Source organism: Anser cygnoides, chromosome 2 (genome assembly GCF_040182565.1).
Source record: "Anser cygnoides isolate HZ-2024a breed goose chromosome 2, Taihu_goose_T2T_genome, whole genome shotgun sequence".
NCBI classification, from domain to species: Eukaryota; Metazoa; Chordata; class Aves; order Anseriformes; family Anatidae; genus Anser; species Anser cygnoides.
The window spans coordinates 71,360,278-71,372,302 of record NC_089874.1 but is presented as its reverse complement, the minus strand read 5'-3'; the positions used below and the strand labels follow the sequence as shown (position 1 = coordinate 71,372,302).

Sequence of the window (12,025 nt, the reverse complement as noted above, 5' to 3'; positions counted from 1 at the left end):
TAATTTTACAAGCCAGAGGAACAGCACAGATAGCAAAACAAGTATCTGGAAGAATGTTCCCAACAGGTATAGAGTAAAACTTCCTAAATGGGTCTGATCTAAAGTTGTTTGAACTAGAGAACAAATATGAAAGTTCTGTCCAGCTACTGGGAGCTACTTTGCTGAGGCTGAAAGAGCTAACACTCTTCCAAATGCAACTGAATTACACTGGCCTTTTACACATGTGTATCCCCTCTTCTATGGATGCTAAAGTGAACAGAGATCTAGCTGTGGATTTTGCTTTGATAAAGAGCAGTCTCTTCAAGAATTTTTATGCCTAATGTTATATATGGAGATTGATTCTAAAGAAGTTTTCATGCATTTAGAATACTTATTTATATCCAAACCCATCAATGCAATGCTTCTGCTAGTTGCATCAAATTTTCATACCTATTCTATTAGAGTTGTTGCTGCCTTCCAAACACACAACAATAGCTAATGAATTCCAGGCAGAAATTGTCATCTATTTATTGACAGAGCCTGATGAGCCTGTAATGGGGCAATAGACCAAAAATAACAGAAACATTTCTTAAAAACAACAGAGAATGGTGGCCATGGAAGCAGAAGCTGTCCTCTTCCATGAACCTCACAAGGAATAACATTTCAGAAGAATGGAGAGAAGATGCGGTTTGCACTAAAGACACACTGGATCTGGTAATGCACACTCATAATCTAAAAGGAAGGTAGAATGGAAGCTATAGGCAGCACTAGGTAGCATTACCCCACAGTGTGCATTGAAAGAGAGATCCTGTGTAGGAGGGAAGAGCCATACCTAGCTCAATAAAGACCTACGGTTTAAAAGAATAATGTAGCCTGGAGTCAATGGAAATAATATGAAGGTTCTGTCCTAAACTTATAAAACCAAGACAAATTTGAAGTGAAGGATAAAACACCATCTCCTAACCTGCTCTATTTTGCTTATATGTTGCAGCACCACATATGGTATTGATATGTAAGATCACTCACTATTTAGACTACTGCAGTAGAGTGAGTTACAAAGCACCAGTCTTCATTTAGACTGTTCCTGCTTTTTCTGGCTTGTGTCTCAACCTTAATGTCACTTTAACAGAGCTTTTTTTTCCCCTGCTTTTGGTGTTTTAACAGATATAATATAGTATTTATAGAGCATATCAATGTGCGACAGCTTGCCACAGATCATAAACACATTTTTCTGTTGGAAATGTTGAAGTCGTGATTTTTCACCATGTGATCTCCAGTTCCCTAAGGTTCATTCCTTTAATTGTAAATAGCCAGAAAGTCATCAAGCTAGTGTTTAATAAACTTTTAATTTGAAATGGATTACCACATGTTGTGTTTGTTTACCCATTATTAAATCTCTTAGCAACATATCACCAGCAGAAACAGCATACTGTAGCACCGCATAGATACATTAAAAAACAAACCCATGGGGGATATTAGCAGCTAATAATATCTTTAAAGAAGGTTCCAAGGAAAATAAATAAATATAAACAATATTAGAAATTACTCATGGAATTTTGTTAATGTAAATCTGTGTGGCATGGAAATTGCAGATCTTCCATGATCAGCTTATCAGCATATTTCAGAGGTCTGCGTGCCAAACAGGACATACACTAATGCTTTTCCTTAGTTCTTAGAAACACATCTTTCTGGACCTGAGTATCTCAGGTTTTTCTTCATTTCCAAAACAGTGATCTATTTAGTTGCAGCCCCTTTGTACGTGTGTGTCTGTGTGCATGGAAAGAATGATGGTAGGACAAAATAATGGTAAGGATGAGTTTTGATTTATTAAAAGTTTGTCTATAACTCTTTTTCATTGTTGAGAAAAATTGGCTGCAACTCCACCTTCTGGATCTACTATTCATTGGTTTGTTCTGAACCTAGAGAAGGAAGATTCTTAGCAGACATGTAGAAGATTCATGGCAACAAAAAGACCTTAATCCTCATAATAATGTATGTTTAAACCTCTGTATTTCTGGTATCAGGGTACATAAAACTCTTCTGATCACAGTTTGGTTGCTGCTTAGCCTAAAAGCGATGCAGGGCAAACCTCATTTACTTTATCTCCTAAACCATCTCTCACAGTCTGAAAGTACTTCTATTGGACTCTTCTTATGTTACACTTCCAACCTGAGCTGTTCATTTACCACAGTAAATGATTACTGCTTATCTGCTCTCCTCCTTTCCTTCCAACATCCTCCTCTTTCTCCTCCCATGTCTTCTACCATGCATCACTGCTGCTGTTATCAAATGCCTGATGAACCTCTGTCCTTAAGAACTAAATCTGTCTTTCAGATCTGCATGTAATACTCACACAGACGCTAAAACCTGTGGGTTGGCTGCATCCTTCAATTCATTAAACAAGAGGGAACATAGGCATGTCTGTATGCCAGAAAATAATTCTTATTGTCCCTTGCAGTCAGATCCCACACACTGAAAAAGAAAACCCAATGGCAGTGTCCTGCCATTCTTCCCAGTCCTGTATTCCTAAGAGGATAACTAATTTGGGAGGGGCCATCACAATATGGTTAATTATGTCTTCAACTTAGCTACCTCAGAAGACTCACTGAGGCCAGAGAGGATGCTCAGTCTAAAGGGAACATTTAGAAGTTTTGCAAGGAATCTTCTGGGGAGGTCTGGTCCACATAAGCAAATGATAATTTGGCTTCCTCTGGGTTACCACTTGACTGAATCTTAAAAGAATTTCATAGGAATAGCATAAGACATGACTATAATGCCAGAGCTATCTCCTTGTCAAATTTGAAGTCCCTGTTCTAGCCCAGAGAGGTGCTAGAGTTCTTCCAAAAAATAATTAGACATCAAGTATTATTTAAAACCAAACAAAAAAAATCCTGTAAGCTTGTTGTCAAAACCAGCTGAACTATTATTACTGTGACTTTCCAAGCATTATTCAGCCTCAAGCAGAAGTCAGCATGGAAAGTTTCATCTTCAGCAATGAGGGTGGTTTAAATTGCTCACAACTGAAAACAAAGTTAAGCAATTTTAATAAAAAGAATCACCATTCCTGCTATAACACATGTTGGACCAATACCTGAAATGAGGAAAATCTAGCTTAACAAGAACACTAATGACTAGCTAATATTGAAATGAAATGAAGGGTTGCTCCAACAAAAGCCTGAATTTAAATGTTAAAGTTTGAAATCATCACCTTGCGATCCATGACACTTAACCTTCTCTGAAGCACCATTCTTTTCAGCAACACTGGAATACATGGGAAGTTCAGGTGGGAGATGAAGATGCACATCATGTTTATTCTGCTTATCTGAATCCTGTGGCAGTTTAATTATCTATTAAGGAAAAAAAAAATACACATAAGCAGTTCAGTATTCCACAACGCCAAAACATACAAGCATGCACTATCTGTGAACTCTAGAAGTCCACTGGTATGAGCATTTTAGGATGTTCTTGCTTCTCCATACTCCATTTACTACACTCTGCTCTCATATCAGTTTCCTACATACATTTCCTTTACCCGTAGACTAAGATGGACACCCCATAAATGGAGGTGACTCTTTGTCCAAATCATCTGGGAAAGTATAGATTCCCTAGCTTGTTAAATCATCCCAGCCATGAGGTTTATGCATTGGGTTGAAAGACTAATTTTCTGAGTTTTTTTATCCTATTTCAACTACTTTGACTCTTCTCTTGCCTTTTCCTAGCTTGTCTGATGTATGCTTTTGCTATAAATTCTTATTGCTTTACATGATTCTGAAGTTATTTTCAATTACTTGGTATACCTAAAAATGAAGATTACCCTAAAAACACCTTTACAAGAAACTCAGAATGAATAACTACACTTTATTTTAAGTAACCCATGTTATAATTAAGATACTTTCAAAATTCATCATTTTTGGTAACTACTTTTTCCTTATCCAGAAACAAGTATAAAAGAGGCATAAGTTTGTGGTCTCATTAGGATTCCAAATGAGGGAACATATTTCAATTACAAATAACACAGTTAATTTACAATTCCAGAAACAAAGCTTCCACTGAAAAAGAGTTCTTAATTCAGGCCTGTTTAAACCAAAGTTATACAAAATAAATGTTATGTATGTTTGGACAAAAACCTATTCAAAAGTAAGGTTTCTACAGCAGATCCCCGCTTGCTAGCTAGGGATCCCAGACATACAAATGCAATGGTATCATAAACCACACTCTTTTATTTTGTAGCCATGTATAACTGCAAAAGCACCTCTGAGATTCACTAAAACTGTGGTGCCAATTCACATATACTGGTGACAGGCTTAAACTCAGAATTTTAACTTTGGTCCTATTTTTTGATCCAGTTACTCAGGACTACAAACAGTATTTCAGTATTTCAAATACAATCTGGCTTTGAAAAATCATTAATATCAAGTGAGAGTTGGAGATGCATTTGATGTTCATTTTCTTTCTATGTCTAGTAGGTAGCTTGATAAACTGTTTTTTTACGAAGACGGGATGTCATAGTTTAACCCAGCAGGCAGTTCAGCACCACACAACCATTCGTTCACCCTCCTCTCCACAATGGGATGGGGGAGACAATCGGGGGAAAAAAAGTAAAAGCTTGTGGGTTGAGATAAAGACAGTTTAATAGGACAGAAAAGAAAGAGAAATAATAAAAAAATAATAGTAATAACAACAACAATAGTAGTAATAATAATATGTCCAAAACAAGTGATGCACAATGCAATTGCTCACCACCTGCTGACCAATGCCCATCCCATCCCTGAGCAGCGGTCCTCCCTCATACCCCAACCAGCCACCCCATATTAATTGTTCAGCATGACACCATATGGTATGGAATATCCCTTTGGCCATTTTCGGTCAGCTGGCCTCGTTCTGCTCCCTCCCGGCTTCCTGTGCACCCCCAGGCTCCTCACTGGCAGAGCAGAATGAGAAGCTGAAAAGTCCTTGGCTTAGTGTAAGCACTGTTCTGCAACAATTAAAACATCGGCCTATTATCAACATTATTCTCATCCTAAATCCAAAACACAGCACCATACCAGCTACTTGGAGGTAAATTAACTCTATCTTAGCTGAAAACAGGACACAGGATTAAGGATGACAGGGGGAAAAAATGTGGAATTTATTCTCAATTAAACAAACAATACAGAAATGTTTATGTACAAACCTGAAAGTACAGATTGCACAGCCAATGGTCCAAGTCTTGAGAAATCAAATTTTCAATTTTTTTGAATTGGTCAATTTTAGAATCATAATGGCCTCTAAGGAAAGGACATTTAAACTTTCCCTCCAAAGCATTCAGACTGTTGTCACATAAAGGAAAAATCCCCCATCCCACTTTTCGATCAATCCAAGTATAGGTTCCAGGAAGTAGGAAGAGTTCAAAGAGTACTGCCATGCCCATCTTCACAGCCTTTCTAGGTGGTAGAACCTAGCAAAGTAGGAAAATAAAATAATTATTTGTTTTAAAAACATCACAAGGGAAACATGTTTCTTTTATCATATAACACTCTACAAACGTCATAACTTTGAATTAATTTTGCACACTAAAACAATGAAAAACTCTTTCCACCAAATCACGTATTTGAACAATTTTCCACTCCGACAGAAAATGCTGTGCACTTTATTCATGCTAATTTTGTGATTTCTTTTTTCCCCTGGCTTTCTGAAAGTGCTCATTTTCTCTTTATTTACCAGTAGTAGAATAACATTGCTACTAGAAAATTTTAAAACAAAATAACGAATCAACATTGGAATATGAGACGTCCCTGTGAAATCTTATTCAGATTCATCACTGGGTTCTTCCTGCAGCAACTTTGAAGGGTTCACCTACTTGATCACCTACTCTTATACCTAATGAGAACACATGCTTGCTCCTCACTGAGTCATAAATTCTCCACACAGTTCTGGCAATGATATTGGTACACAACAGTAGTCTCCTTTAACTTAAAACATGGAAGCCCTTCTTGCAAAGTATGTGAACCTCAGGATAGAGGCAAAAAGGAATCTGAGGTGGAAAACTCAAACATACCAAAAACTTGCTAATACCCTTTACACTTTTTATAAGATAGCCAAAGCTATTCTTCTCAGCAGGTTAGAGCTGTTGAAGAGTGTAACCAATGCCTTAAGGCCCTGGAGTAATTGCATTCCCATGACAAAGACTTGAAAATTAAGGGTGAAGAATCCTGAAGTAATGAAGTTACGTAAATCCCTCTATAACATTGGCTGTGTGAAAAAATTGGTCATGAAGCAGACGGCCATGGAGAAGAAGTAGAGGAGGAAGCAGGGCAAAGACGAAGGAATCTGATCCTATGCTACAGTTTTAACTGTTCTTTAATTAATATGGGGGTTGATCCTAGTCCTGTTGAGCAGTTCTAATTCATTCTAAAGGACAACTAAAAAACATGCAAAATCTGGAACATGGAAGGTGGCTGCCATCATACCCTGGCTAACAGACCTGAAAGGCAGTCACCTGGAGAGAAGGGGAGCAATAGGTCAGCTACACCACTCACTCAGCAAAACATTTACTTCTCCACTGATCCTTGTGGTGGTTTTACTATGCTAGGTCGCTGAACTCCACCACAACCGCTCTCTCACTCCCCCTCCTTAGAAGAGGAGGGGAAGAAGTAAAGGAAAGAATAACTCATGGGTTGAGATAAGGATAATTTAATTAAAGGAAAGAATAGTTATTAAGGAAAGATTGTTATTAATTAAACAATTTAACTAAAGGGAAAAAGGGAAAGGGGAAAAGGGAGGGGAAAAGGGAAAAAAAAAAAACACAACAAAACAAAACAAGTAAAGGCTGTGTGGAAGTGCAGAGGAAAGAAATTACTCTCTACTTCTCACAAATGAGAGATGCTTGACCATGTCCTTGAAGCAGGGCCTCAACGCACGTAGCCGGTGTTCGGGAGGACAGATGTTTTCACAACAAAAGCCCACCCCTCACCTCTTCTTCCTTTTTCCACCTTTTATTGCTGACTGTGACATCATATGGTATGGAATATCCCTTTGGTTGGTTTAGGTCAGCTGCCCAGGTGAAGTTCCTTTCTCACTTTTTGCCCACCCCCTAGTAGGAGGGTTAGAGAGAGCCCTGATGCTGTGCCAGCACTGCTCAGCAGCAAACACAACACTGGTGTGATACCAGTGCTGTTCTACCTACAATTGCAGAGCACTGCACTGTATGGGCTGCTGCAGGGAAAGTTAGCATCCTGGTTAGACCCAGTAGATCCTACACATTCTTCTGGATTTTTGAGAACTGGGATTTTGCCTAATCGCTTAAACTGTCTTGGATATTTCTCTAATAGAGACATTATTGTATTGTTTTAACATTTTCTACATTTTATTTTTCCTATTTCAGTCCTCAAAGTTCTTAGCAGTGTCTGCCTTGGTACATTTGCCTTGAAGAGACTCCCATTCAACCTTACCTTGTTTTACAGTGAAGGCAGGGAAAGAGGAATCTTTGCTCCTCCTCTCTCTTCCTTGTGAATTGGCATGTAGGCCATGATGTTCAAGGGTGTCCTCTGATTTGAGTGCCTAAACTTCTAAGTGTCTTGTAGGATGTATCCTCAGTATTTTTTGAAACTCAGACCAAGACCTCCAAATAGAAACAATTTCTGTCTTTTTCTGAAGCAGTTAAGGGATTTACCTACTTTAATAATTTATATGTTGGGAGATGTTATGCTTCTATAGTTGTGCTATGTTCTAGATATTTTTTGATGAGGTAAATATAAATTATTATTTATAATAGTATGCTTTTGCGTTTCAAGTTCTATATTGTTATTAAATAATGACAATAGAGAGGAAGACATTTAAGGAAATCTTTTAAAACTATAAATATTGTCATTATTATGTAGGTGTACTTTATATTAATTATGTAAATATATTCTAAGACTTAGTGTAGGCTTAAAATGTAACAGAAGCATCTGTTGAAAAATGCCATAACCCTGTGGCAGCTGCTATTAAACCATTAACAGAATCAGGTTTCATTTAAACCAGATTTACCATTTTCTATAACAGCCCATGGGAAAGCTAAAAACATTAGGCACAAATTACTGACAAAAGAGATGCTTAATCAAGCCATACATTTCATTTGGCTAGCTGGGTGCTAGATAGTAACCTCTGTGCAACAAATTAAAGGTGGTGGTTACAAGGATACGATCAAAGACAATTACCTGTATTATTGAGCAATACCAAAGCATAAGCAGTGCAATCACTGCTGTATCACAACATCCCCTTCAGTGTCTCCATTGTTTCCCAGACTTATTCTTTTTTTAAGATCAACTCAACAGTATGCTCTCTTCTACCAGCCTGTCTATGAATAGACAGTGGTCAGGCAGCTGATGTAAGGGCAGTCAGACTGACTATTAAAAATTAATTTCTTTGTTTTCTGCTCACTGTTATTCTTCATTTGCTGTAAACTCTCATCCTAGTCTTAGATTGCAAAATCACTCCTTGGGACCGAAAGCATCCCTTTGCTCAGAGTTACAGGAGATGGATGTTTATGCCATTCCATGATCCAAACATATAATGAATAAAAAGAGGGATTTAATCACACACCTGTATGCTACAAAATCTGAGGTTGTAAGATTCATTCTGGGAATCCTCACACCTGAACATCAGGTGTCTGACCAAGGCAGGACACATCTTGGCTTGTACAGTCTAATAAAATATATCTACCAAATAAGCAATTTCTTTCTGCTGAATCTATACAAAAATATCTGCCAAATCTCTTCCTGTTACTCTATGCCAGTGTGCCAAGCACTCACACAAATGCCTGTGGGCTTTCATTTTCATCCCAATGGCTGCTGGGAGCATGATTTATACAGGAGAACTGCTGGTTAGGAACAGGCAGTCAGGCTGAAACAGAAGAGTTTTGAAAAGGAGCCTCCCTGACATCCCCGTGCTAAACCCATTCCCATCACCATGGTGAACATACATCTCTGCCACAGCCTGCTGTCCCACAGCCGCAGGGCCAGTCTGCCCCAGGAGGGAGCTCGGGGTTGTGCCACCGGTCCTTCAGTAGCCTTCCCCAAGGCAGGGTCCAAGAGCAAGGACCTGAGGCATGGCCAGCAAGACCCACAGACATGCAGAAACAAAGGCATTTAGGCACCTTTGAAATGGCTCCTATGAAAATCCACAGTCCTTGAGAGCCTGCATGCCACTGTGAACTGGTGTCCTTGTTCACAGGTGAGGGCAGGGAGCAACATGAATGGTAAGAGAAGGGGAATAGGCAAATTGCTCTCCCCTGTGAGACCCAAGGTCCTTGGAGGAAACCGGAATGGGTGCTTTCTGGAGCTGTGGGAGAAGCTGGATCTGCAGAGAACACTGCCTGGCTCGGGGCAAAACTTAGGATGGGCATACATGTCTGGATGGAATGTTTTGTTCCTGAAGAAAAAAGTGAGCAGCTAATATTTTCACTGCTGGTAGCAATCTCTTTTGAGGCACCATTTTGCAAGTTAGTCCACAGGCTTGCACCACCACTGCTGATGTCCAAAAAGAGCATAATACATAAATCCATGGATCTAATCTATGACAGGTTATCTCACGGTTTCTCCTTGCTCAGGTAAAATTTCCAGTGAGGTCTGAGAAGTGTGTAGCTTTTTCCAGTGGTATGAAAGCATCCTATGCCCACTTTTCTATGGTGTAATTTCTTCTGCAGATAGAGATGCAATAGAGAATAAATAATGCTTGTGTGTGCCTGCACATGCACAAGTAATTCTTCTTAGTCATGCAGTTAACAGTGTTGCATTTAATTGAATTAAATCATAGTGAACTAAAATTATCTCTTCCCACTATTTCTGAATTCAACTGTTTTATATCAGTTTTATTGTAATATATCTTACTTCTCCATATGCCACCATAATTTCAGCAAAGAAATCATTTACTCTAGAGAGAGAATGGATTCTATTTGAATATTTCAATAAACAGATCCAGGGTGAGGATCTGGGGCTTTTGTCTGACTTTCTATTGGGTTTTAACCTTGTCAGAGAAGAAATAAACCTTTGCCTCTCTCCTCTGCACCTTCAAATGCTTTCAATTTAGAAGAAAAAGGACAGAAATGCCATTCCCTAATTCATATAACACAAAAAAAAATGACACTAAACATCTAGCACTCAAATGGATTAAACTAAATTAGGAAATGTAAAGGCAACTTGATGTTATTATATAGAAGACTCTTGCAAAACAACATATAAATCAATGGTTCATCATTTCTGATTATGAAAACCATGGTAAATGAAACTTACTGGCATAAAACACCAGTAGAAAACCTTTTAAATAGGAGATGGTTCCCATCAAACCGTTTCATTAACAAATAAAATAAATTATTTCACTATGTAAAATGAAAAGTGCTGGAGATAAGGTTGTTACTGCTAAAACACGGTGGAGCTCTTATGACCAGATTTCAAGTCCTCCCTGTTTACACGCAAAGCTAGCACACAGGCAGATGGAAGAGCATTCTTGGGAAGTGTTTATGTAACTCTGAAATTTATAAAAGGCCAGAGGGGAGGAAATACAAACATGGACTGAGGTAAAAATACAATATCAGGTTATTAGGGTTTTCCAAAAGTCTTATCTATCATCAGAATGTCTATCTATCATCTGAATGGAAACTTACTTCCCCATCTTTCCATTTTTGCCTGCCTGTGAACAGGTATCTGAATACAGAATGGCACACAAATCAAAGGGCTGTGCAGATGCTGTGCAGATTCTTTTTCCCATATATATATATGTATATATTTCTATTTTCTGAAAAAGAGATGAGACCTTTCAAGCCTGATATAGGTCAACCAAGTGTCTTCTCTCCCTGTTGCTTGAGAGTCTCCTTAAATGCTGCTGTAGTACCACTACTTTCTCTGTGATCCAGCACCCAAAATCCCCTGATTATGGTGTAGTATGGAACAGAAGTTTTCATGGTGCAGCGCCTGCAAGCTCAGCATTGCTTGCCAAGCCCTGCACACCCAGGAGAAGTACATTCCCTGGCCAAGGCACCCCAATGCTTTCCCAGTGCAGTGCTGACTGTCCTGATGGAAACACCTCATTCAACAGTGACAATTTCCTACCACCTCCCTTTCCTCCAGGAGATAACTCAGGGCACAGTTAACACCGATTCTGTCACTTGCAGCTCTATTGCCTTACACCGGAGGATCTGGCCTTTTATCTTTCCAAATACCAGGAAATAATGTTCACATTCTGTGAGCTTTAGCCTCTGCATCTGTTGCTAATTGTCCTGGCACATCTGCTGCTAATTCTTCTCTGTTCTTTGACCAGCAGGGAGTAGTAATGTATGGTACAGGCAGCACTAGCCTCCCTGAGAGTTTCGGGTGATATACCACTGGCTTGGGTAGATTCTGACCAAATTGTGCAAGAGGAGAATTTGCCTTTGTAAGCTGAACACAGGAACTGAGGTTCCTTCTCTTGCCACTCCTGTGCCAGTTATTTATCCCTGAGATTTATTCCAGCCTGGTCAGAGCATCAGTTTTCTGTGATACTGTAGGCCACCAACACAAAACAGCAGTTTATTTCTTCTGTGTCAGGAGAACACATACTTTGCTGACAGGCCACAGGGAGCCAAGAAGCCCAAGAGGGACCCTGTTCATTTGGCATGCGGTGCTGAGATACTCACCACACTCTCCCTGCCTGGGTCTTCCCATGTCCCCAGAGCAGTAACAGACAGTTTTCCTCCCCTTTTGGCTCTTCCCTTCCAGTTATCTTTCCTGACGCTGTTCTGGATTCTCAAACACATTTCACAAAGTACTTGCTGCCTTCTTGAGTTTCAATCAGGACTAGGACACAGTGACACTTCCCTGACCAGAAAAGCTGTGTCACAGCAGAGGTCACACTCCTGGATGGTCCAGACCTCACTCAGGATCCGTTCCCTTCTCCAGGACTCAGATAACAGCTCTTTCAGCAAAAACACAGGGATACTGGCTCCTCCAAACAAATCCCCTTTTTCTTGTGCATTCTACTTAAAATTTGCATATTTAAACAGGTCCTCCTTCTCCCTTATTTTTTAATGATAAAGTATTCTCTGCATTTCTGT

At 39.3% G+C, this 12,025-nt stretch overlaps 1 protein-coding gene across 11 annotated transcripts in view; it reads right to left on the bottom strand.

Annotated features, from left to right (window-relative positions):
* The window catches only part of LOC106034898 (uncharacterized), a 200,365-nt gene that overhangs the window by 104,151 nt on the left and 84,189 nt on the right, over positions 1-12,025 (bottom strand). For all 11 annotated transcript variants that reach the window (XR_010829424.1, XR_010829423.1, XM_066992453.1 and 8 more), the window contains 2 exons: positions 5,153-5,416; positions 3,188-3,326 (listed from right to left, as the gene is read on the bottom strand). Coding sequence is in view for 9 of the 11 variants with exons in the window: in XM_066992453.1 (XP_066848554.1) it covers positions 3,188-3,326; positions 5,153-5,416 (403 nt within the window). In the remaining 2 variants the exon portion in view is untranslated. The remainder of the gene's footprint in view (positions 1-3,187; positions 3,327-5,152; positions 5,417-12,025) is intronic.